Genomic DNA, 27059 nt, shown 5'->3' on the forward strand with positions numbered 1-27059 from the left:
TCCAAATAAAGAATTTAGAGTAGTCTTGACACATTAATAAAGTATCCAACATTACACATTTAATACACAATACATATAATTGGAGTTTATAGTTGTATAATATTTTATTTTTTATAAAATGTATTCATATATATATAATCCCATTTGATTCTTTCAGCCAGCTCTTGAGTTGGGCAGGGCAGTTATTACATTATGCCTTGTAATTTTTGATTACTTATTATGAAATAATTTGCTCAAATTCATATAGCTTTTAGACGACAGAGTAGGATAAATAGTCTAGGTTTTCTGATCCCAAATTCAGTGTTCCTTCATAACTCCATTCCAATAAATGCAACATAAGGCAATATATAACTTCTTATTTTGAAGTTTTGGCAAAATACTTTTGAGAGTTAACATTTTTATTTGGTCTGGATGTGAGAAGTTGTTTTTGATGAGGAACAGAAAGTTATTTCCTTGGATATTAATAACTGTGTCCTAAAGTTGGTGCTTGGAATCTTCTGAGGAAAGAATGAGAAAGTACTACTATTAATGCTTATACATTTTCTTTTTACAAAATTTTTAACAGCTACATCCTCATCTGCAGTATCAATACACTCCCCATCAGTTATTGTAGCTGTTGTAGAAGGGAGAGGACTTGCCAGAGGTGAAATAGGAATGGCAAGTATTGATTTAAAAAGCCCACAAATTATATTGTCTCAGTTTGCAGACAACACAACATATGCGAAGGTAGGTATTAAACTCTTAGAAAGTGGTTGACTTACTCAGCAGCACGCAGATTTTCAAGTCACTGCTTTCCTAATTAGTTTACTTTTTCATGGAATAAAGGTAATTTACAATGCACCAATGTAGGTTACTCTGAGTTAAAATTGTTTTACATCTGATTTTAATTTTTTGAATGTATTTTGTCCTAAAAATAATGTGCTTTGCTGTTACTTGAACATTTCAAATTACTGTTAGTTTCTAAAATTAACATCTTCAAATTAATAATTCCTGGTCTCATTCCCAAGACTGTATATTAGTAATGCCATCTCCAAAGGGTTGTTTCCACTGGACAGTATTTGAATTTTATTTTCCACAGTTCCGGGAAATGGGTCTTTGAGGTCAGTCATAATTTAACCTCTTCTTGCCTTCACTTCCTATCACTTATCATTAATTTGGGCCACTGGCCTATTGTCATGGGAATTTCTGTCCCTTAACCAGGTGGAAGTAATCTGCTTCTAATCTCTATATTCTAAAAAGTTATTTGACCCAATTACTATTATTAAAATATATACATATATATATACATATATATATATATATACACACACAATGTTATTTTCAGCATTTTATTCCTCTTTTTTCCTTTCCCTAATTCCTCTTTATGGTTTTTCAATACATAGGTTTCCTTTTCCTACCAGTAATTAATTTTTTAATATACCTGACAGCCTAAATGATTCTAGTACTGCATGCTAACTATCGCCAGGTATTTCACATTTTTATGCAGTTTTAAAAAATAGGAAAAAAAGCTTTTTTAAAAATAGGAATGTTTGGCAGATTAAGAATTTCTGTGTCTAGAATGGTTCTAAGAAATGCAACTATATTGTGAAAAGAATAAGTTGTAACACAGGTATTTCTCTTCGGTGTTTCTATACTGCTCAACTTCTAAGCTGTACCAGTGTGACTATATTGATTAAATCACCATAGTTACACTATTGAATGTATGTTTTTTATGGAGATAGATAAAATAACGAGTAGAAAATTTTATTTTAAAACATCTTATTTTAGGAATATATATTTGACAAGTTCAAATTAATTTTTTAGTTTAGAGCTGTTACAAATTATTGTGACTTAAAATATAGCCTATGTTTATGATATTTTATATTTGTAGTTATATAGAAATGCTTAATATATCATTATTAGATATATGTTTTTTAACTCATATAATTAGAACAGCTGTAATTTTGTGTAACTATGTATTATTTTAAGTACTTATCTCTTAGAAAAAGTATGTCACTTGTTTGGTTTTAGAGAATACCAAGCTTACATTTAAGAAATTATTTATTCAAATGATTTTAGGTGATCACTAAACTCAAAATTCTATCGCCTTTGGAAATAATAATGTCAAATACTGCTTGTGTTGTGGGGAATTCAACTAAGTTGTTCACTCTGATCACAGAAAATTTCAAGGTAAATGATTTTTATTCTCAATAGTAACACTCAAGGTCTTATTTATTTATTTATTTATTTATTTATTTATAATGTTTATTTTTGAGACCAAGAGAGATAGATCATGAGCAGGGGAGGGGCAGAGAGAGGGAGACAGAATCTGAAGGAGGCTCTGGGTTCTGAGCTGTCAGCACAGAGCCCAATGTGGGGCTCGAGCCCACAAGCCGTGAGATCATGACCTGAACCGAAGTCGGATGCTTAACTGACTGAGCCACCAGGCTCCCCAAGGTCTTTATTTAAAATCCATTCTATAATGGCATTCTGGAGAACAATAATTTGAGTAACTTTATATTTACCCTAAAGTACTAAGTACAAGTCCTAAGCTAAGGGACTATTAATACATAAAATAAAAAAATGACAGGACATCCACTTACTTGATTTGGCACCCTTGATCTACTTAAAAAATTTTTTTAATGTTTATTTATTTTTGAGAGACAGAGACAGAGCCTAAGTGAGGGAGGGTCAGAGAGAGAGAGAGAGAGAGGGAGACACAGAATTTGAAGCAGGCTCTAGGCTCTGAGCACAGGGCCCCACATGGGACTCACACCCCTGAACCACGAGATCATGACTTGAGCCCAACTTGGACACTCAACTGACTGAACCACCCGGGCGCCCCTTGATCTACTTTAAACAAAAGGGAAAATATTTCAGATAATGAGGTTTCTCAGAGTATATAGAAAGTAGATCCTTAGAGGAAAAACAAAACAAAACGAAACTGAATTTCCTTAGGTAGAGCTTTGTGGAAACTAGTTATTGTGCTGCCAGACTAGTTGAAATTGAGGTTCTTATTCTAGGGAATAGCACTATCAGCAAGTACTTTTCCTTTTAGAGAATTTGATCTGTATTACAGAATTGTTTCAGCTTCCCCTGGTAGCATGTACTCCTCACAATTAGCCTACTGCTCTAAGCCTCCATCTGTGGGACTGTGACAGATAAGTGCTCGGAAACTATCCAGCAAATGTTCTCCCTCTAAGCCAGGACGTCTCCGAAATGCAGTTTATCTCTTTGCTCTAGCAAATGTTTTGTGGAATGGGGGTTGTAGTTCCCTAATCAAGTAGGTAGCATTGCAGTTGGAATAACACCTCAGGAGTGCAAATTATTTTCAGAATATACTATACTTTGTTATGTCTATAGCCTTATCTTTAACACATTTGGCATCAAGCTGTGATTTAGATTCCAGTGTAGTTGTTAATATATTCAGCATCTGCAGTCATTTAAGTTTTCTTGTCATACTCTTAGAGATCCTGTGTAGCTCAGCTGTCTTTGACTTATTGCTAGAAATGGCCCCTATTATAAATCTGTTCTTTCTATTATACAGATCTCCTTACCTATTATCTCTTTTATTCATTACTTCAAACTTCTTTTCATCACCTCTATTTATATATACTTTTCTAACTTTTGTTATTTTGCTCTGCTTAAGCATTCCAGGTTTTTGGGTTGTTAAGTAACAGAAATTCAACTTACACTAGCTTAAGTAAAAAAAAAAAAGGGAGTGGGTGGGAATTTATTGATTTATGTAACTGAGGACCCAAATGAATGATTGGATAGATCTTATCCCCTACTCCCATCCTTACCACGATTTTTTTTTTAAGAACACTAAATCATACTTTAATCCTGTTGAAGGAAATTCGTGCTAAAATTACCTTGGGATGACATGTTTTTAAGAATATACATGGTATAAAGGTATAAAGCAACCAGCTTTGGGATGATTTGGACTGTCAGCCTGCAGTCACTTGGGCAACACAGGCATTACATTTTTGACATTTAGTTATCCCCACTTGCAAAACCGAAATCACAGTTACTATCATATAATTAGCTTTACATTGTCAACATTGTTCAGAACATTTCGAAGAATTTTGCTAAAACGGAGAACACAGGCTATCTCTATAGCTTATTTAAGCCTTTTCCTATAAGCTTTTATTATGTTGCAAAAAATATATATACTAGTACAATTTAAAGTTTTGCCAATTAACTGGTCCTATCATATTATTATTAAAATATGTAATTCAGAAATATTTTTTTTAATTTTATTTTTTATTTTTTAAAGTTTACATCCAAATTAGTTAGCATTTAGTGCAACAATGATTTCAGGATTAGATTCCTTACTGCCCCTTATTCATTTAGCCCATCCCCCCTCCCACAACCCCTCCCGTAACCCTCAGATTGTTCTCCATATTTATGAGTCTCTTCTGTTTTGTCCCCCTCCCTGTTTTTATATTATTTTTGTTTCCCTTCCCTTATGTTCATCTGTTTTGTATCTTAAAGTCCTCATATGAGTGAAGTCATATGATTTTTGTCTCTCTAATTTCACTTAGCATAATACCCTCCAGTTCCATCCACATAGTTGCAAATGGCAAGATTTCATTCTTTTTGATTGCCAAGTAATACTCCATTGTATATATATACCACATCTTCTTTATCCTTTCATCCATCGATGGACATTTGGGCTCTTTCCATACTTTGGCTATTGTTGATAGTGCTGCTATAAACATGGAGGTGCATGTGTCCCTTCAAAACAGCACACCCGTATCCCGTGGATAAATGCCTAGTATTGCAGTTGCTGGGTCATAGGGTAGTTTTATTTTAGTTTTTTTGAGGAACCTCCATACTATTTCCCAGAGTGGCTGCACCAGCTTGCATTCCCAACCATTTTTTTTTTTAATTGTAGACAGATTACCTCTGTGAGTTTTAAGATGATTATGATGGCTCCAGATTGATGTCATCTCAGCTTAGCCAACTCAGAGAAAAAATATATTCTTTCTTCTGGTGTCCATATATAAATTCCAGGGAAGGACCCCAATAGGTCTACTTTATTCACATTCCCACATGTTAGACTAATCACTATTTCTCAGGGTAGAAGCACTGTGATTGATTAATTTCTGGTCATTTGCTTTCTGTGGGGCACAGAGCACTGTAATTGACAGTCCTACCAAAACCACATAGAATGTAAGGTAGATGAGCCCTTCAAAGGCAAAAACAACATACATTTACCACACTTGAGATATAGGGTAGTATGGCAGAGTGCTTATGAATAGAGGAGTCAGAATGTGCTTGTTTCAGATCTTGACTCTGAGTGACCATGTGCAAGTTGAGTGACCATGTGCACGTTAAGTTACTTTTTTTTTCCATCAATAATCTACCTTTTAGAGAATTGGTATTTTATGTAAGGTAACTAGAGAAATGACCTCATTGATAAGTTTACTTTTGGGCAAAGTCCTAAAGAGGTGAGAGAGAGAGAACCACAGAAGTATTTGGGGTAAAAGTATTAACTTTTTCAGTATATTTTTCAATATCATCATCATTACCATACTTACCATAAAAATTATTTCATTAAATGAGAAGCAATATGAAGTGGAAGGACTTTGTAGGCAGAGAAATCTAGTTTCAAGTTTCATCTCTGGCATATATCAAATGTATGGTGTTAGAAAACCTACTTTTTAGAATTTATTTTTAGGACAATTATAGTTAATACAAGACTTATGTCAAAGGGTATTGTGAAAGACTAGCTGAAATAACTTAAAACAATCTTGGTGCATAAGAAATTCCCTACCTCCTCATTTTTTTCCCCTTTCTTCTAGCTCTTTCATAGTCCATTGTTATTATATTACCTTTCTTACCTATTATCTTTATTCAGAGTAGGTAAACCTTTTACTCTACAACTCCATGCTTTTTTTCCTACTCTTTTTAAAAAGTTCCTTTATCTCCTTTTCTTTATTCTAAATAAATTCATCCCATGTAGGTAGCATCTCCTAGATTTGGTGGCTGGAATTGGTGTTTTCAGTCTCAGCAACTAATATATTAAAAGGATCTACTCTCTCTAATTATGTTAGAGTATGTAAGACTGAAAGTAAAACCTGGGTGGTGATGCTGCTGTAGAATAAAATTAGTAGAAGGCAGAGATCCTCATGTTTATTTTTTATTATTGTACCTACCATATTCAGTTATATGTCATATGAGTATGGTCTAATAAGAGCTATAGATTACTATAATTCACTTAGCAAAACAGTCACTTTTTTTCATAAATAAGAAAATGTCCTATTTAACTCTGGAAGATAATAAATAATAAAAAATAAACTTTATATGGTATTTATCCGTGTACCTACATGTATTTTGGAAAGCAGTTTTGGGCAAATGCATGAAACTTAAAATTTATTTTGAAATTAAAACTTCTTTTCAGAACGTTAATTTTACTACTATCCAAAGGAAATACTTCAGTGAAACAAAAGGACTAGAGTACATTGAACAGCTATGCATAGCAGAATTTAGTACTGTCCTAATGGAGGTTCAGTCCAAGTAAGTTATGACTCAATGAAAGTAATAAATCTCTAGTTTGGGTTCCATGAGAGCAAGGTCTTTTATCTTTTTTTTTCTCTGCTGTATCCTTACAAAAGTCTGGCTTATAATACATACTCAGTAATTACTAAAATAGTAAAATACTTAGCTAAAATTTATACACAAGGCATATCTTGGTAACTTAATTTGTATTGAATTTCTCCAAATAAGTCATAATGTGGCCATTATGGTTGCTGCTCACTTTACTTTGGAGTGAAATGCTCAAGTAGCTACCGTAACCTAGAAATGTGAGACATAGAGCTGTGTTCCTGTAACTTTGTACTCCTAAGAGACTCAGCTAAGACAGGGAATGATATTTTTAGGAAGGATATTTTTTAGAACATATTAAATAGATACTTTCTTTGAGCCAGGTTAGACTATTTGTTTACTCAGTTAATCACAGTGACTCCCCTCATCAAGATCATGACAGTTTTCTATATATTAGAACTTCCTAATTCTACCTTTAAAGCTGTCAGACATTTTCAGCATTATTTAAATTCTTAGAATGGTACATCAAAAATTGACACACAATTGAATATTGTCTTCTAACACATGATTTATTGGAGTCCTTAGGTGTCAGACTTCAGAAAATTGTCTATTTTTATCAACTCTTATGTTTTAGAGGTTGTTTAGCTAGTTTTCAAAAGTAACACTTGGTGTGTTTTTTCCCTTTGAATTTAAGCAATGCTATGCAAGTATTTATAATTTTCCTAATATTGAGGTGAAATAAATGTTTTATAGCAATAATTTTTATTTATTGTAAAGATTTATTTATTGTAAATTTTTATTTATTGTATAGTGATGTATCTTTGGTCACCTTTCAGGTACTACTGTCTTGCAGCTGTTGCAGCTTTATTAAAATATGTTGAATTTATTCAAAATTCAGTTTATGCACCAAAATCGCTGAAGATTTGTTTCCAGGGTAGTGAACAGACAGCCATGATAGATTCATCATCAGCCCAAAACCTTGAATTACTAATTAATAATCAAGACTGTAGGTAAGGTCATCCAATTTTTTTCTTAAAAAATGTATCAGTGTATTTTATTATGTCCTATTTTTCTATGAATAGTTACTTTACATTTTGAAAAATTGTAGAAATATTGAATAAACATATTTTTAATCATTGTACCATTGTTGCTGAACTGCTCAGATGTTTCACTAAGTCAAATTTTAGAAAGATATTTGTATGAAACAACAAAAAACAATCCATTTCAAAACTAGGCAAAGGACTTGAATGGACATTTCTCCAAAGAAGATATACAAATGGCCAATAAGCACATGAGAAGATAATAAGTATCACTGGTCATGAGAGAAATGCAAATCAAAACTGCAGTTGCTACTTCCCAGCCATTAAGAGGTCATTATCAAGTAAATGGAAAAAAAATGTTTGCCAGGATGTGGACAAATTAGAACCCTGGTACATTTATGATGCGAATATCAAATGGTATAGTCACTTTGGGAAATAGTATGGTTGTTCCTCAAAAAGTTAAATATAGAACTACTGTATGATCCAGCATTCCACTTCTTTTTTTTTTTTTTTAACATTTATTTATTTTTGAGACAGAGAGAGAGAGAGCATGAATAGGGGAGGGTCAGAGAAAGAGGGAGACACAAAATCCGAAATAGGCTCCAGGCTCTGAGCTGTCAGCCCAGAGCCCGACGCGGGGCTCGAACCCACGGAGCATGAGATCATGACCTGAGTGAAGTCGGACGCTTAACCGACTGAGCCACCCAGGCGCCCCCCCACTTCTAAGTATATAGCAAAAAAAATTGAAAGCAGAGACTCGGATACTTGCACACAAGTGTTCATAGCAGCATTATTCACAGTAGCCAAAAGGTGGAAATGAACCAAATGTCTAACAATGAGTGACTGACTAGATGAATGGAATAAGATATATAGATAATGTATAATGGAATATCATTCAGCCTTAAAAATGGGTCAAATTCTGATACATGCCACAAGATATATGGATTGTGAACACATTGTACTAAGTGAAATAAGCCAAATACAAAAGGAAAAATATTTTATAATTCCACTTAGGTACCTAGACTAGGCAAATCAACAGAGACAGAAAGGCAAAAATTATCAGGGACTGGGGACAGTTGGGAATGGGTAGTTACTATTTGGTGGATTCAGTTTCTGCTTGGGATGATGAAAAAGTTCTGGAAATGGGGAGTGGAAGTGGTTGTACAATACTGTGGGTATATTCAATGACACTGAATTGTGTACTTAAATTGATAAAAATATAAAATTTATGTTGTGTGTTTTACCACAATGAAAAGAAGATACTGTATCCAGAATACCACAAAGTTGGAATAATGAGCTTTAAAAGCATCAAGTACAGGAAATTTAAGGGTCTATGTAATTATTTGAGAAGATAAAAATAGTTGATCAACTGGGTCTATGGTATATGACTAGATTGCTGGTTTTATTGGTTTATTATTAACTTTATTTAGAGTACCAGGAATATTGATGGTGAGCATGAGAGAGAGACAGAGAGAGAGACGTGTGCAGACAGACACAGTGTTTATAGATTTCATAGTGGGGTACTTAAAATAGAATTAAAATGTTAATAGAAAATAACATAATCAACATGTGACAGTGTAGTGGGGATGTATTAACATGGGTTCAATTTGGTACAAATAATTAATGAGCCATGGTTTTTCTCCTTGAGGAATTACAATCTAGAGGAGACACATAGATGGCATTATTAGTACATACTAAGTATGGTGATAAAAGTTTGCATAAAAATGATGCATTTCTCATAGCAGAGAGAGAGAGTTAATTGGGCTTGGGTTAAGGGTTAAAGGAAAGTAATTAGGAAAGGCTTTCTAGAGGAGATAATACACGAGGTAAGTTTTGAAATATAAATGGGAGTTACCCAGATGAAGAAATAGGAAAGATGGTATGACAGTGAAAAATAAAGTCTTGAAAGCATGATTTTCAATGGAATAATATGCTATATACAAGGAAACAGTATTACGAATTGGTAAAGTACAGGCTGGGAGTAAGCAAGCTTGAAGTAGTTAAATCTAAGCTTCTGGTAATTAAATATAACATCAGTCATCAATGAAAGGGATAAACTTAAAATGATTATGAATTTTAATATTAAGAGTATTGATGGGAATAAAGAGCACTTTAGACAGTTAAAACCTTAAGGTGCTCAGTGCCAGTTTAGAGCCATAGTTGTTTAAATATCTCTGTCATTTTGTATATTCTTATCTTGGCTTCACTTTCCATTATGTGAAATTGTCAGACATTATTTGCTGTTGTAAACTTAGAAACACAGGCTAATTTTGTTAATTATTTATATTCTAATTCTTACGAGTAGTTTAGATCTATCCAGGACCTGTTGATACAACTTTTAGTTATCTATCAGTATGGTGGTCTCAGTACCTTTGCAGTTCCATTGATTATTGATGGTCTAAAATTACAGCCTTAAAGAATTTATAGTTAATTGTAGTTATTATTTCTTTTCAGCTTAGTGAATAAGTAATATTTTTCCTCTTGCTACTTAAAAAAGGATTAAAATAATATCTAGAAAAATTTCTCTGTTACTTTCTATGTTACAATAACAGTAAATAGAAAGTCCATAACTAAGGCTGGTAATTATTACAAAATGTTTTATACTTTGTCACATTTCATAGTTCATCATTATTCATCATTATCATTGTCAAACATTGCTTGAGTTCCTGCTGTATATTAAGTGACAGGATATTTGACCTCTGGGAGGTCACATTATAGTTGAAAAGGAGAAATTGAGGTTTCTTCACAGACTTGAGCCAAAGAATATCAGGTTAAGAGATAGATATTCTACCTCCTGAGCTATCTGAATAGTTCTAATGCTTTTATAGGCTGGTAACCTGTTCAGTTTCACCCTTCAATTTCTATAGCAAATGGCAGGTTTGGGTGTGCTGCTCACTTCCTTTTTTCCTACAGAAGGCCAGTTCTCAAAAAGTTGAAAAAAAAAAAAAGTGCCTGTGCTGAAACCCCCAATCCTACTGCACCAGGACTTGGTTTGAGTAGTTTTTTAAAAATTTGTTTAAATTGATATACCAGGGGTACCTGGCTGGTTGGTATAGCATACAACTCTTGATCTCAGGGTAGTGAGTTCGCCCACATGTTGGGGGGTAAAGTTTACTTAAAAAAAAATACAGATATACCAAAAATCTACTAAGACTAAGAGTCATTCTAGTTTTCTCTCCTTTTTCAACTCATATTCAACCCAGATTCAATCCACTACTAAATCCCCTTGAGTCAGCCTTTAGAATACATACCAATTCTGGATCACATCTTAACCATTTCCAAGGCTACACCCTAACCCAAACCTCTATCATTTTAGCCTGGACTTTTGTAATAGCCCCTAACTTGTTTCTCTGCCTTCTTTTTACCCTCCTACACTTAGTCTATTCTTGATCTAGTGGACAGACTGTGATCCTTTAGGAATCAGATCTTGGTACTGTCCTGCTAAAAATCTTCCAGTGGCTCCCATTACATTTAGAATAGAATCCAGTCTTTACCATGGCATACAAGGACTTATATGTCCTGACCTCTATCAACTTCTTTATCTCCCTCCATTCTTACTTTTACTTGCATATTCCCACCAATCTTGATCTTCTTTTTGGTTCTGGAACCAGAAAGGATTGCTGGGCTTAAATTTGTGTTCTGATGGGCCCTTTTTAACTGATAACTCTTTTCTTGTTATTTACTTATTTGGAAACCTTGGACAAGTTACTTAATTTCTTTGTGCTTCGTTCCTTATCTTGTAAAATGTAAATATAACATCTACCTCGTAGTGGTTATTAGAATTAAATAAGTTGATATATGCAAAGTGCTTATAACAATGCCTGGCACATGCTTAGTGTTCAGTATATGTTACCTGTTGTCAGCATCATCCCCATCCCATCATCATCTTTGCAAGGATACCTTTTGAATTCAACTATCAAATACACATATAGGTCTTTCTCAACGAACTTAACTAAAGTAACCTTCCTGGTTATTCTCTATACAATCCTGTTTTGGTTGTTGGTTTGCTTAACGCTTTTCTGTACCTGAAATTCTTTTCTTCTCTTTTACTTGTAGTTTTCTTCTTAAGTTAGAACAAAGTGATTATATTAAATATACATTTTTTTTCAGTGTGAAATTACTGATATCTTTCTATTATTGATGGAATGTCATGGGCTAGAACATTTTATATTAGTCTGAATATTGTAGCTGACCTATGAGAAAATTCATTAAATGCAAGAAGATATGTCTATCCTTTGTTAATGAAAGCATGGTTCATCGATAGTGTACTTGGAAGCTTATCAAAATATATATTCTCAGGCCTCATCTCAGACTTACTGAATTAGAATTCCCCATGTGATTTGTATGCACCTGAAAGTTTGAGAATCACTACTTTAGATGACAGGATTATTTAGAAAGCTAAATGGTAACTTTTATTTGGATATTTCCTGTATAATTAATGAAATTTTCCCAATTTGTGTTTTCAAAGGAATAATCACACACTGTTTGGTGTTCTAAATTACACTAAGACTCCTGGAGGAAGTAGAAGACTTCGTTCTAATATATTAGAACCTTTAGTTGATATTGAAACCATTAACATGAGATTAGATTGTGTTCAAGAGCTACTTCAAGATGAAGAACTCTTCTTTGGACTTCAGTCAGGTAAATGAATATAATCTAATTTTATGAATACAAATTATTTAGTAAATACATTGTCTTCTTATAAGAATACTAGTCATATTGGATTAAGGCTCACCCTAATAACCTTATCTTAACTTGATTATATGTATAAAGATCCAATTTCTAAATAAGGTCACATTCAGATACCAGGGTTTAGGACTTCAAAATATCTTTTTGAGGGACACAATTCAAGCCTCATAACATAAGGTAAGAGAATTGCCTTTTGCACCTGGCTATTTGTTCACTCATAGGGAAGTACAGTTCTCTTCTTAAATCTATGGGTGGGGCATCTGGGTGACTCAGTGAGTTGAACATCCAACTGTTGATTTTCACTCAGGTCATGAACCCAGGTTTGTGGGATCAAGCCCCATGTCAGGACAGCACAGAACCTGCTTGGGATTCTCTCTCTGTCTCTGTCTCTCTCTCTCTCTCTCTGGATCCCCCTCTTCCTCTCTCTACCTCCACCCCCCGCTGCCCTCCTTGTGCTCTCTCTCTCTCTCTCTAAAAAAAAAAAAAAAAGTATGGGCGAAAGGAGAATATATATGCACTGATCCCAGTCCAATTCCTGGTTCCTAGCAGCTTGATCGGTCTTTCATACACCCACCATCCTAGCCATCCCACCTGGTGTTCTGGTAGACTAAACTGAAGTGATACATGAAAATCTAGAAGGCATTGGGAAAATGCCACAACCCCAAGATCAAGAATTACATGTTCCACCAACTGAGTCAGCCAAGTACCCCATGTGTAAATTTTTAAAGAAATAAATTTCAGAGCTAAAAAAAGAAGGGAAATACAAAGAAGTATGAAGAAAATTACTATTAAAAAAGGCAGTAATTCAATAAGGAGAGATATTTAGTAGTATCATCTTAATTGGAGTTCAAATAGAACTAATATGTGTCCATTAAACTTAACAATGGTGAACCTGTGGATGACTATCTTAGGTTGGGTTCTTCAGAAGCAGATCCTGATATGAGGATTGATGTGAATATGATTTATTAATAAGAATGTGCTTGTAAGAGAAAACAGGAAAGGAGAAAAAGACAGGGAAGGGGAGAAAAAGCCAAGCAAAAGTATAATTTCAGGCAACATCCTAAATAAGGTAACTTCAACTGATACTTCTGGACATTAAGTTGCATTTAGGGTTTTCAGAGTGGGGCTTTCACACTCCCACTTCATTTAGTGACTTAAGGAGTGCAGGGCGCTTTTGGCCCTCTGCTTGAGAGCAAAGTGCTGTAACAGTCTAGGGGCAGGACTCCAAAAAGACTCCAGGTGTGGGCCAGCAGAAGCAAAAGCCATGCAGAGCAAGACAAGGGGTACACAGAAAGATAAAAGAGACCCAAGAGGATCTTGACAAAGAACCAGGAATATCTACTACAGTAACCTTGAGGAATCTCACACAGCACAGAAACAAGACTGCAGCAGATTGAAATGTAGTTAAGAGACGATAGCGAGTATGGAAAATTTGTCTTTCAACAAGTTAGCCTATAAATTAGAAGAAGAGAAAGATAAGGTGAGCAGAGGGGAAGGAAGAGGGAGAGAGAGAGAGAGAACCCCAAGCTCCGTGCTAAACGTGGAGCCTGACACAGGGCTCGTGGAGCCTGACACAGGGCTCAATCCCATAATTCTGGGATCATGATCTGAGCCAAAATCAAGGTTTTATAATTGGTTTTATAATTATCATTCACATAGTCATGACTTCCAAATGTACATTTCATGCCCAGACATCTCTACAGACTTTTAGCCCCATATATCTTATTGTCTACTGAACACTTATTAGATCTTTCTCAATCATTTCAAATTCATTGTGTCCAAACTGTGCCATCCTCCTTTCTAAATCATTCTTCCTTATTTCAGTGAAGAGTTATACATCCAGCCTCTCTACCACGACAGATACCAGGAAGTCATTCTTAACTCTTCTCTTCCCTGAAATCAATCATCAAATTCTGCAAAGTCTCCTTCCTATATATCTTTTGAATGCGTTGGCTTCTATTCCCAGTGCTGCAGCTCCCAACCTGGGCTACCATTTATATATTTTTTGATTTATTGTAACAGCCTTGTGTTTGATCTCTTTCCTCCAGTATTTCTTTTTATAGTCTCTTCTCTATACTGCAGCCTGAATGAGATTTTGAAAATATAATTCTTAGCATATTACTCTGTTTTGATTTTTATTGTTGGTATAACAAATTACCACAAATTTAGTGGCTTATAATAACATGAATTTATTTTCTTAGAGTTCTGGAAGTCAGAAATCAGTTCTGTTGGGCTAAAATCAATGTTAGCAGTTCACATTCCTTCTGGAGGTTCTATGGGCCAATGTATTTCCTTACCTTTTCCAGTTTCTGGAGGCTGTATACTATTCCTTGGTTCATTGGACTTTCTCCATCTTAAAAGCCATACGTATAGTATCTTTTCTACTTTCTGACCTCTGCTTCTGTCCTTGTATCTTCTTTTTCTAATTGATCCTACTGCCTCTGTCTTATAAGGACTCTTGTGATTACTTAAGGACCAATAAAAATCCAGAATAATCTATTTCAAGATGCTTAACTTAATTCCATCTTCAAAGTTTTGTTTACTAGGTAACATATTTGCACATTCCAACAATTAGGATATGGACATCTTTGGGGGTACCACAGAACCCACTTACATAAAATTATTCAATCTCTTCTCATTACTTTTGGTATAAAGTCCAGACTCTTCTATATGACTTTTTCCCTGTCATCTCCCACAGCATCTCTTGCTACTCCTCATTTTGCATTCTGCCTTTTAGTATAATTGACCTTTTTTAGTTACTTGAACAGATCCTCTCTCATGGTTCAAGCTTGGTACTCTGTTCTCTTTGCCTAGAATTTTCCTTCTCCATAGCTTGCGACCTCTCCTCCCAAGCAATACTTAGCTAACTACAGTTCATCTTTTACCATTCCAGTTTAGATGTCACTTATGCTAGAAGCCTTTCTGACTCCTCAAGTCTGTGCTAGTCATTTTTTCTACATCTCGTTATGTAGTATCTTATTTTGTCACTTACCTTACTGGATTGTAAGTGCATGTTTTATTGGAGGATTCCCATTAGAGGCTAGGATATAACAGGTGTTAATATTTGTTAAACTATTGATTTATTATTGAACTTGTTGAAAATTGTATTCTGTTGTTTCCAAGATTGTGTTTTATAGGATATTAATGAAAAACTTGAATTTTCTTTGTTTGAAACTTTAATTTTGATATATTTTAAGCTTTAATTTCATTTTTTTTACTATTTATAAAAAACTTTTTAAATGTTTATTTATTTATTTTGAGAGAGAAAGAGCTCAAGCAGGAAGGGGCAGAGAGAGAGAGAGGGAGAGAGAATCCCAAGCAGACTCTGCACTGTCAGCACAGAGCCTGATGCAACGCTTGAACTCACAAACTGAGATCATGACCTGAGCCAAAATCAAGAGTCAGATGCTTAACTGACTGAACCACCTAGGGGCCCTAAGCTTTATAATTTCTTATACCTGAAAGTTTTAAAATTTGCATCTACATATGTAAAACACTTCTATGCTTTCTATATCTTGACAGTTTATAATTTATCTTAACATACAATAAAGTATGGGAGCAAGAACAGAGACAGAGCAAGGTGGGAGGGTAGTTTTGTTTGTTTGTTTTTGTTTATTTTTGAGAGAGAGAGAGAGAGAGAGACAGAGTGTGAGTGGGGAGGGGGAGAGAGAGGGAGACACACAATCCAGAGCAGGCTTCAGGCTCTGAGTTGTCAGCACACAGCCCAAAGTGGAGCTCAAACTCACCGACCAGAAGATCGTGACCTGAGCCGAAGTCAGACACTTAACTGACTGAGCCACCCAGGTGCCCCGGGAGGGTAGTTTTTATACTTCATTAAAATAGGAGAATCTGAATCTCATTAAAACAATAATGACCTAGTACTTACTTTATTTAGGCATTTTATAGGTGTTAGGGATAAAAACGTGGAGGATTAAGCTATAAGTTTCTGTCCTCAAGGATCTTATACTCCTGTTAGAGGAGGAGAATTCTAAATAAATAATTGATACAATGCAATCAATGCAATAATAATTGAGTATTATTTTATGGGAACACAGAAGAGTGAGCTGGGATAAAGACAGAATCCAGGATCCAAAGATAATACTTCAGTTCTGTATTAAAGGAATGGGTAGGATTTTGACAAGAGAGGCCTAGAAATGGCAATTAAGACAAAGGAAACATACCTGTGTGAGGTATGCTGATGCACATAGGGCGACAAAAATGTTTTTGTGGATGTAGTGGCGGGGATAAATATCTGCTATTGGCTGTGATCTTGAGTGGTCATTACTTTCTAGGGTACACTTGCTTTTCTAGGAACTGGGGGAAGATAGAGTTACCATAAGCTTCTGCAGTTATATTTGCAGTTGATATGAAAGAGTTTGATGTGTTTAAGGCATGGCCGGTGGTTACTTATAATTTGAAGCCTTGAGGAATAGCAGGAAATGAGGATTGGGGCTAGCTTATGAAGGGCTTTTATGTAATGCTAAGAAATTTGTTTTTTTTTTTTCCTGCAAGTAGTAGGGAGCTGATGATTCTGAACCAGGAGAGTAATATGACCAAACCTTTATTTTAGAGACATTAGCCTGGTTGTTATGGTAGATTTAGGGAAGGGAAGAAGAAAAGACCAAAAAAGAAAAAGGCCAATCCATATGAGGGTTTAAGAGTCTGATTAGTGGAATCACATGTAAAATGTCATAATAGTATTATGTTTTATTGAACAGTAATAACAGTAGCATGCTCAGTCTATTTACTGTTACTTCTTAAACATAGTTTTAACATAAGTAATTAGAAGCAGCCGATTCGAAAGGGTCAGAGTTCTAGAGGTAGGCAACTGAAAACTATCACAAGATACCTGACAACTTGAACAGGAAGAAAACAATGTACAGTTTTTGTCTTTTTGTTTTCTTTAAGTGTAACAGGTTGGAGCCACTTTGTGGAAGTATCAATAATAAGTCTACACAAAAGTTCTGAGGTCATATGTTTCAGTGATGATAATAATCATGAGTTATTAAGAAAGAGTTACTATAGTTCACTGTATTTTAAGTATGAGGAAATGAGTTCATTAAAAAGTCTGTATGTTAAATGGCAAGGTTTAAAAAAAACTGGAGATATTTAAAAGGGATAGATTACAGTTATCATACAGTTACTTTTATAGAATATTTTAAGCTGGAAAGTGAGTTGAAAAAAGCAAAAGAACAGTTTTGAGCTCGGGTATGTGCAAGGAACTTTACACATATTATCTCCTTTAATCCTCACAACAACCATAGGAGGTAGATGTTACAATCCACATTTTAAAAATAAGAACAACCAAAGTTCAGAGAAGGTAGGTAAATTCTGTTAGGTGTCATGGTTAGTGGTTGAACTGAGTTTTTAAACAAACTAATCTTAAGTATCAGGAAGAAAAGTTAGAGATCAAAAAGGTGAAAAGAAATTTATAATTAGCATCTAAAGCCAGAGAGGTGTAGTTTTTAGAAGGAAAGGGTAATCAATAGTATCAGATTTGAAGACGGATTATAACTAATAAAATTAAGAAAAGATCATTAGAATTTATTGTTTTATTCCTGACATGTAAGATAGGTAAAGACAATTAAAACACATAATGTATGTAGGTAGAACTGTTCTATTATTTGAGGATAATACTTTATATAAATACTTTACATTTTGAACTGTAACACAAAGTTTTTTTAAAATTTTTTTGTCGTTGTTGATTACAATTTTATTTATAATACCAAGATATGGAAACAACCTAAGTGTCAACGGATGTTGGATAAAGAACATGCGATAGCTAGCTGGCTAGCTAGCTAGCTAGCTAGATAGATAGACACATATAGATATAGATATAGTTATGGATATAGACAGACATAGATATACAGTTGGCCCTTGAATAACATGGGGGTTAGGGGCACTGACTCCCTGCACAGTCAAAAATTTGTGTAACACAAAGTTTAAATGCACATGTTTCTTGTTTCAGTTATATCAAGATTTCTTGATACAGAGCAGCTTCTTTCTGTTTTAGTCCAGATTCCAAAGCAAGACACGGTATGTATCTATGTATATATTATATATTATGTTACTGTATTTTATGTGATATAACTTGTCTTAATGTGATATAATAATAAAAAAGTATCAAAATGTTTTGGAGGGCACCTGAGTGGCTCAGTGGGTAAGTATCTGACTCTTTGATATTGGCTTAGGTTGTGATCTTGTAGCGTGTTTTCTCTGTTGTGAGATTGAGCCCTGTGTCTAGCTCTGTGCTGAACATGGAGTGTGCTTGGAATTCTCTCTCTACCTCTCTCCCTGCCCCTCTCCCACTTGCTCCCCTTCTCTCTCTCAAAATAAATAAACCAACTTTAAAAAAAAGTTTTGGAAAAGTACTTCATTATTAATATCTGGAGCATGTTTATGCCTTTTTAAAAGAAACATTTTTTTCTTAATTTTCTATTATATGTTATAGTAAAATTAAGATTCTTAATTGGAGAATTGGCATATTTTCATTAAGCATTAGTTTTATATATAATTTTTTAAAACTTAGATTATAATATTTAATAAATAACTAGATGAAATTTATATTAGATCCAAAGAGATAGGTGCTTCTTAAAAGTGAACATTATGTGAAGTTTGATTAGCCTTCAAATATGCTTAAACTTTAAGATGAAACATCTTTGAATATTTTTCAGATTTAAATACTTAGTACTTATAGGCACATCCTGTAAGGAAAATCATATATGGTTTTTATTCTTCTGTTAAAGTGAACAGAAAAATATTTACTTTAATGAAATACATGCATATTTTTGCTCATATGCTTTAAAAAGAAAAGAATCTTGTACATCAGTAGTTTGATTTTAAATTGATTAATTTGCAAATCCACTGAAATCTAATTAATCTGTTTCAGGAGTCTTTCCATATTGTAGAGATAACCTCTTTAGGTTCATTTATAATAAAAACATTATCTGATGGATGGAAATGTTTTGGCTGTTGGCCAGGCACAGAATAAGAAGTTTCCTTAAATAGTTGAAATACCTTATAATTTAATATATACAACTGGGAAGTAACCTAAAACAACTGATGTCTGGAACCAAATTAGTTACATTCATAACAGGAGTTTGGAAGCTTTCCCTCCTCTTTAACTTTCTGGTACAGTTTGTGTAGAACTGGTATTATTTCTACCTTAAATGTTTGGTAGAGGTCACAAATGAAGCCATTAGAACCTGGACTTTTTTTTTTTTTTCTAGGAAGGTTTTTGACAATAAAGTCAACTTCTTAAATAGATATGGTGCTATTCAGGTTACCTGTTTCTTGTATGAGCTTTGGTAGATTGTATCTTTCAAATAATTTGTCATTTCACCCAACTTGTTGAATGTATTGGCATTAACATTGTTCATAACCTCCTTACTTGTACATAACCTTGTACATAACCTCCTTGTACATAACCTCCTTACTTGTACATAACCTCCTTACTTCATAACCCTCATTACGCTGTTCAATAACCTCCTTACTGTCCTTTTTATATTTCTAAAGTTTGCATGATATACCTCTCTTACTCTTTATTTTTTGAAGTTTATTTATTTTGAGAGAGAGAGCATGCATGCAGGTGAGCAGAGGAGGGCAGAGAGAGAGGGTGAGAGAGAATTCTAAGCAGGTTCCTCGCTGTTGGTGCAGAGGCCAAGGAGGTGCCAGATTTCATGAACTGTGAGATCACAACCTGAGCCGAAATCAGTAGTATGAGGCTCAACCAACTGAACCACCCAGGTGTTCCCCCTCACTTATTCTTGATGTTGGTAATTGAATATTCTTTTTCCTTGGTTTTTTAAAGTTTATTTATTTTGAGAGAGAGAGTAAGAGCAACCAAGTATGCACATGCGTGCAAGCATGGGAGGAGCAGAGAGAGGGCAAGAGAGAATCCTGAATAGGTTTCACACTGTCAGTGCAGAGCCCGAGAAGGAGCTGGATCTCATGAACTGTGAGATCATGACTTGAGTCAAAATCAAGAGTTGGTTGCTTAACCAACTGAGCAACCCAGGTGCCTCTCTCTTTTTTGTTAGTCATTCTGACTAGAGGTTATCAAATTTATTGGTCTTCTCAAGAAACCATTGTTTGATTTAATTGATTTCTTTTTCATGTTCTCCATTTCATGGATTTCTGCTTTTATCGGTCTTTTTTTTTTATTGAATATTTATTTATTTGTTATTTTTTCCCTTACAAGTTTTTAATTTCAATTCCAGTTAACATACAGTATAACATTAATTTTGGGTGTGGAATTTAGTGATTCAACACTTGCACACACACCATCCAGTGCTCATCACAACAAGTGCACTCCTTTATATCCATTACCCATTTAACCCAACCCACTCACTACCCATCTTCCTTCTGGTAACCATCAGTTTGTTCTCTATAATTGAAGTCTGTTTCTTGGTTTTCCTCTCCCTCTCCTTCTTCCTCTCCCTTTTTCCTTCTTCTGATTACTCTGTACTTAGTTTTCTCTTTTTTCAGGTTGTGAGGAGAGAAGCTGAATCATTCATTTGAGACTTTTTTTTAATATAGTCATTGTAGTGCCATAAATTTCCCTCTGAGTAATGCTTTAGCTATATTTCACAATTTTTGATATGTTGTGTTTCCTTTTCCAATCAAAAATGTTAAAACTACTTTCTGATTTCCTTTTTAATTTATTCTTTGACATATGGGCTATTTTTTTGTTATTTAGTTTCCAGTATTTGGAAACTTTCTAGATATCTTTCTGTAGAGATCTCTAATTTCATAGTGATCAAGGACACATATTGTCTAATATGGATCCTTTTAGCTTTATTGACTCATTTTTATGGCCCAGAATATGATCTTTCTTGTAAATGTTCCATGTATGTTTGAAAACAATGTGTATTTTGCTGTTGTGGAATTGAATTTTCCATGAATGTCCATTCAGGTTGATTGATAGTGTCTATATCTATATGTTTATTGTTTTGGGGGATCTATTTATTGTATCAATTATTAAGAAACAGATGCTGCTATCTTCAACTATAATTGTGGATTTGTCTATTTCTCTGAAGTTCTTTTCTTTTTTATACAGTGGACATTTTGTATATACTATTAATTTGCATATATAAAGTTCAAAATCATTTCCTTCTCCCTCATTTTTTTTTTCTTTTTCAAGTTTTTATTTCAATTTTAGTTAACATACAATATACTATTAGTGCCAGGTGTAGAATTTAGTGATTTATCACTTACATGCAACACCCATTCTCATCACAAGTGTCCCCCTTAATACCTATCACCAATTTAAACCCATACTCCTGCCCATCTCCCCTCCAGTAATCCTCAGTTCTTTATAGTTACAAGTCTGGTTTATTTATTTATTTGTTTTTCTTTTTTGAGGGAGAAAGAGAGTGTGCATACCAGCAGGGGAGGGGCAGAGGGAGAGGAAGGGGGAGAATCTTGTGGGGCTTGATCTCACAACTGTGAGATCATGACCTGAGCCAAAATCAAGAGTTGGGTGCTTAACCAAGTGAGCCACCCAGGCTCCTGAAGAGTCTGTTTTATGTTTTGCCTCTCTCTCATTTTTTCCCCCTATGTTCATCTGTTTTGTTTCTTAAATTCCACATGTGTGAAGTCATGTGATATTTGTCTTTCTTGGACTGATCTCACTTAGCATAATACTCTCTAGCTCAATCCACATCATTGAAAAATGGCAAGATTTCATTCCTTTTGATGGCTGAGTACTATTCCATTGTATATATGTACATCTTCTTTATTCATCAGTTAATGGACATATGGGCTCTTTCCATAATTTGGCTATTAATAATACTGCTATAAACATTGGTGTACATGCATCACTTTGAATCCGTATTTTCGTATCCTTTGGGTAAATACCTAGTAGTGCAATTGCTGGGTCATAAGGTAGTTCTGTTTTTAAGTTTTTGAGGAACCTCCATACTATTTTCCAGAGTGGTTGCACTTGTTTCAGTCCCACCAACAGTGTAAGAGGGCTCCCCTTTCTCCGCCCACATTCTTGTCAACACTTGTTGTTTCCTGTGTTTTTTATTTTAGCCATTCTGACAGGTGTGAGATGATATCTAATTGTAGTTTTGATTTGTATTTCCCTGATGATGAGTGATGTTGAGCATCTTTTCATGTGTCTGTTAGCCATCTGGATGGCTTCTTTGGAAGAATGTCTATTCATGTCTTTCTGCCCATTATATTATTTGGTTTTTGAGTGTTGAGTTTTATAAATTCTTTATATGTTTTAGATACTAACCCTTTATCTGATATGTCATTCACAAATATCTTCTCCCATTCCATCAGTTGCCTTTAAGTTTTGTTGATTGTTTGCTTCTTTGTGCAGAAGCTTTTTATCTAGATCAAGTCCCAAAAGTTCATGTTTGCTTTTGTTTCCCTTGCCTCAGGAGACATATCTAGTAAGAAGTTGCTGTGGCCAAGGTCAAAGAGGTTGCTGCTGTGTTCTTCTCTAGGATTTAGGTCTTTCATCTATTTTGAGTTTGTTTCTGTGTATGATGTAAGAAAGTGGTCCAGTTTTCAGTTTCATTTTTCTCCGTGTCACTGTCCAGTTTTCCCAACACCACTTGTTGCAGAGAATGTCTTTTTCGATTGGATATTCTTTCCTGCTTTGTTACAGTTGTGGGTTCATTTCTGCATTTTATATGCTGTTCCATTGATCTGTGTATCTGTTTTTGTGTCAGTACCAGACTGTCTTGATCACTACAGCTTTGTAATATAATTTGAAGTCCAGAATTGTGAAGTCTCCAGCTTTGCTTTTCTTTTTCAAGAATGCTTTGCTGTTTGGAGTCTTTTGTGGTTCCATACAAATTTTAGGATTGTTCTAGCTCTGTGAAAAATGGTGGTGGTATTTTTATTTTTATTTTTATTTTTTAATATGAAATTTATTGTCAGATTGGTTTCCATACAACACCCAGTGCTCATCCCAAAAGGTGCCCTGCTCAATACCCCTCATCTACCCTCCCCTCCCTCCCACCCCCCCCATCAACCTTCAGTTGGTTCTCAGTTTTTAAGAGTCTCTTATTTTGGCTCTGTCCCTTTCTAACCTTTTTTTTTTCCTTCCCCTCCCCCATGGTCTTCTGTTAAGTTTCTCAGGATCCACATAGGAGTGAAACATATGGTATCTCTCTTTCTCTGTATGACTTATTTCACTTAGCATAACACTCTCCAGTTCCATCCACGTTGCTACAAAAGGCCACATTTCATTCTTTCTCATTGCCACATAGTATTCCATTGTGTATATAAACCACAATTTCTTTATCCATTCATCAGTTGATGGACATTTAGGCTCTTTCCATAATTTGGCTGTTGTTGAAAGTGCTGCTATAAACATTGGGGTACAAGTGCCCCTATGCATCGGCACTTCTGTATCCCTTGAGTCAATTCCTAGCAGTGCTATTGCTGGGTCATAGGGTAGATCTATTTTTAATTTTTTGAGGAGCCTCCATGCTGTTTTCCAGAGCGGCTGCACCAGTTTGTATTCCCACCAACAGTGCAAGAGGGTTCCCATTTCTCCACATCCTCTCCAGCATCTATAGTCTCCTGATTTGTTCATTTTAGCCACTCTGACTGGCGTGAGGTGATATCTGAATGTGGTTTTGATTTGTATTTCCCTGATGAGGAGCGACGTTGAGCATCTTTTCATGTGCCTGTTGGCCACCTGGATGTTGTCTTTAGAGAAGTGTCTATTCGTGTCTTCTGCCCATTTCTTCACTGGATTATTTGTTTTTCGGGTGTGGAGTTTGGTGAGCTCTTTATAGATTTTGGATACTAGCCCTTTGTCCAATATGTCATTTGCAAATCTCTTTTCCCATTCCGTTGGTTGCCTTTCAGTTTTGTTGATTGTTTCCTTTGCAGTGCAGAAGCTTTTTATCTTCATGAGGTCTGAATAGTTCATTTCTGCTTTTAATTCCCTTGCCTTTGGGGATGTGTCAAGTAAGAAATTGCTGCAGCTGAGGTCAGAGAGGTTTTTTCCTGCTTTCTCCTTTAGGGTTTTGATGGTTTAGTGTCTCACATTCAGGTCCTTTATCCATTTTGAGTTTATTTTTGTGTATGGTGTAAGAAAGTGGTCTAGTTTCATCCTTATGCATGTTGCTGTCCAGTTCTCCTGGCACAATTTGTTAAAGAGACTGTCTTTTTTTTTTCCATTGGATATTCTTTCCTGCTTTGTCAAAGATTAGTTGGCCATACTTTTGTGGGTCTAATTCTGGGGTTTCTATTCTATTCCATTGGTCTATGTGTCTGTTTTTGTGCCAGTACCACAGCTTTGTAGTAGAGGCTAAAGTCTGGGATTGTGATGCCTCCCGCTTTGGTCTTCTTCAAAATTACTTTGGCTAGTCGGGGTCTTTTGTGATTCCATACAAATTTGAAGATTGCTTGTTCTAGCTTCGAGAAGAATGCTGGTGCAATTTTGATTGGGATTGCATTGAATGTGTAGATAGCTTTGGGTAGTATTGACATTTTAACAATATTTATTCTTTCAATCCATGAGCACAGAATGTTTTTCCATTTCTTTATGTCTTTTTCAATTTCCTTCATAAGGTTTCTATAGTTTTCAGCATACAGATCTTTTATATCTTTGGTTTGGTTTATTCCTAGGTATTTTATGATTCTTGGTGCAGTTGTGAATGGGATCAGTTTCTTTATTTGTCTTTGTGTTGCTTCATTGTTAGTGTATAAGAATGCAACTGACTTCTGTACATTGATTTTGTATCATGTATCGGTTCTAGCAGACTTTTGGTGGAGTCTGTTGGGTTTTCCATATATAATATCATGTCATCTGCAAAAAGTGAAAGCTTGACTTCATCTTTGCCAATTTTGATGCCTTTGATTTCCTTTTGTTGTCTGATTGCTGATGCTAGCACTTCCAACACTATGTTAAACAACAGCGGTGAGAGTGGACATCCTTGTTCCTGATGTCTTGTTACTGATCTCAGGGGAAAGCTCCTAGTTTTTCCCATTGAGGATGATATTAGCTGTGGGCTTTTCATAAATGGCTTTTATGATGTTTAAGTATGTTCCTTCTATCCTGACTTTCTCGAGGGTTTTTATTAAGAAAGGATGCTGAATTTTGTCAAATTCTTTTTCTGCATCGATTGACAGGATCATATGGTTCTTTTCTTTTATTAATGTGATGTATCACATTGATTGATTTGCGAATGTTGAACCAGCCCTGCCGCCCAGGAATGAATCTCATTTGCTCATGGTGAATAATTCTTTTTATATGCTGTTGAATTCAATTTGCTAGTATCTTGTTGTGAATTTTTGCATCCATATTCATCAGGGATATTGGCCTGTAGTTCCCTTTTTTTGCTGGGTCTCTGTCTGGCTTAGGAATCAAGGTAATACTGGCTTCATAGAATGAGTCTGGAAGTTTTTCTTCCCTTTCTATTTTTTGGAATAGCTTGAGAAGGATAGGTATTATCTCTGCTTTAAATGTCTGGTAAAATTCCCCAGGGAAGCCATCTGGTCCTGGACTCTTATTTCTTGGGAGATTTTGGATAACTGATTCAATTTCTTTGCTGGTTATGGGTCTGTTCAAGTTTTCTACTTATTCCTGTTTGAATTTTGGGAGTGTGTGGGTGCTTAGGAATTTGTCCATTTCTTCCAGGTTGTCCAGTTTGTTGGCAAATAATTTTTCATAATATTCCCTGATAATTGCTTGTATTTCTGAGGGATTGGTTGTAATAATTCCATTTTCATTCATGATTTTATCTATTTGGGTCCTCTCCCTTTTCTTTTTGAGAAGCCTGGCTAAAGGTTTATCAATTTTGTTTATTTTTTCAAAAAAACAACTTTTGGTTTCATTGATCTGCTCTACAGTTTTTTTGTTTTTTTTTTAAATTTTTTTTTCAACGTTTATTTATTTTTGGGACAGAGAGAGACAGAGGATGAACGGTGGAGGGGCAGAGAGAGAGGGAGACACAGAATTGGAAACAGGCTCCAGGCTCCAAGCCATCAGCCCAGAGCCTGACGCGGGGCTCAAACTCATGGACCGCGAGATCGTGACCTGGCTGAAGTCGGACGCTTAACCGACTGCGCCACCCAGGTGCCCCACTACAGTTTTTTTAGATTCTATATTGTTTATTTCTGCTCTGATCTTTATTATTTCTCTTCTTATGCTGGGTTGGGGTGTCTTTGCTCTTCTGCTTCTATTTCCTTTCAGTGTGCTGTTAGATTTGGTATTTGGGATTTTTCTTATTTCTTGAGATAGGCCTGGGTTGCAATGTGTTTTCCTCTCAGCTGCCTTTGCTGCATCCCAAAGCGTTTGGATTGTTGTATTTTCATTTTCACTTTTTTTCCATACATTTTTAAATTTTTTCTCTAATTGCCTGGTTGACCCATTCATTCTTTAGTAGGGTGTTCTTTAACCTCCATGATTTTGGAGGTTTTCCAGACTTTTTCCTGTGGTTGATTTCAAGTTTCATAGCATTGTGGCGTTTTGATAGAGGTTGAATTAAATGTGTAGATTGATTTGGGTAATGTAGACATCTTAACAATATTTGGTTCTTCTAATCCGTGAGCCTGGAATGTTTTTCCTTTTCTTTGTGTCCTCTTCAGTTTCTTTCATAAGCTTTCTATAGTTTTCAGCATACAGATAGTTTACCTCTTTGGTTGGGTTTATTGCTAGGTATCTTATGGTTTTTGGTGCAGTGGTAAATGGTATTGATTCCTTGATTTATCTTTCTGCTGCTTCATTATTGGCCTATAGAAATGCAACAGACTTCTGTACATTGATTTTGTATCCTGTGACTTTACTGAATTCGTGTATCAGTTCTAGCAGTTTTTTGGTGGAGTCTT

General features: G+C 35.1%; 1 protein-coding gene and 1 long non-coding RNA gene across 2 annotated transcripts in view; one reads left to right on the plus strand and one right to left on the minus strand.

Annotated features, from left to right (window-relative positions):
* The window catches only part of LOC113599304 (uncharacterized), a 49557-nt gene that overhangs the window by 11953 nt on the left and 10545 nt on the right, over nucleotides 1–27059 (minus strand). The window contains exon 3 of the long non-coding RNA XR_003420112.2: nucleotides 353–497. This is a non-coding gene — a long non-coding RNA (uncharacterized LOC113599304). The remainder of the gene's footprint in view (nucleotides 1–352; nucleotides 498–27059) is intronic.
* Nucleotides 1–27059, plus strand: part of MSH4 (mutS homolog 4) — a 91261-nt gene that overhangs the window by 7627 nt on the left and 56575 nt on the right. Inside the window, exons 3-8 of the mRNA XM_027058844.2 lie at nucleotides 566–726; nucleotides 2059–2169; nucleotides 6386–6501; nucleotides 7365–7538; nucleotides 12037–12209; nucleotides 18226–18293. Coding sequence (XP_026914645.1) covers nucleotides 566–726; nucleotides 2059–2169; nucleotides 6386–6501; nucleotides 7365–7538; nucleotides 12037–12209; nucleotides 18226–18293 — 803 coding nt within the window. The remainder of the gene's footprint in view (nucleotides 1–565; nucleotides 727–2058; nucleotides 2170–6385; nucleotides 6502–7364; nucleotides 7539–12036; nucleotides 12210–18225; nucleotides 18294–27059) is intronic.

The sequence above is a fragment of the Acinonyx jubatus genome, chromosome C1 (genome assembly GCF_027475565.1).
Source record: "Acinonyx jubatus isolate Ajub_Pintada_27869175 chromosome C1, VMU_Ajub_asm_v1.0, whole genome shotgun sequence".
Taxonomy (NCBI): domain Eukaryota; kingdom Metazoa; phylum Chordata; class Mammalia; order Carnivora; family Felidae; genus Acinonyx; species Acinonyx jubatus.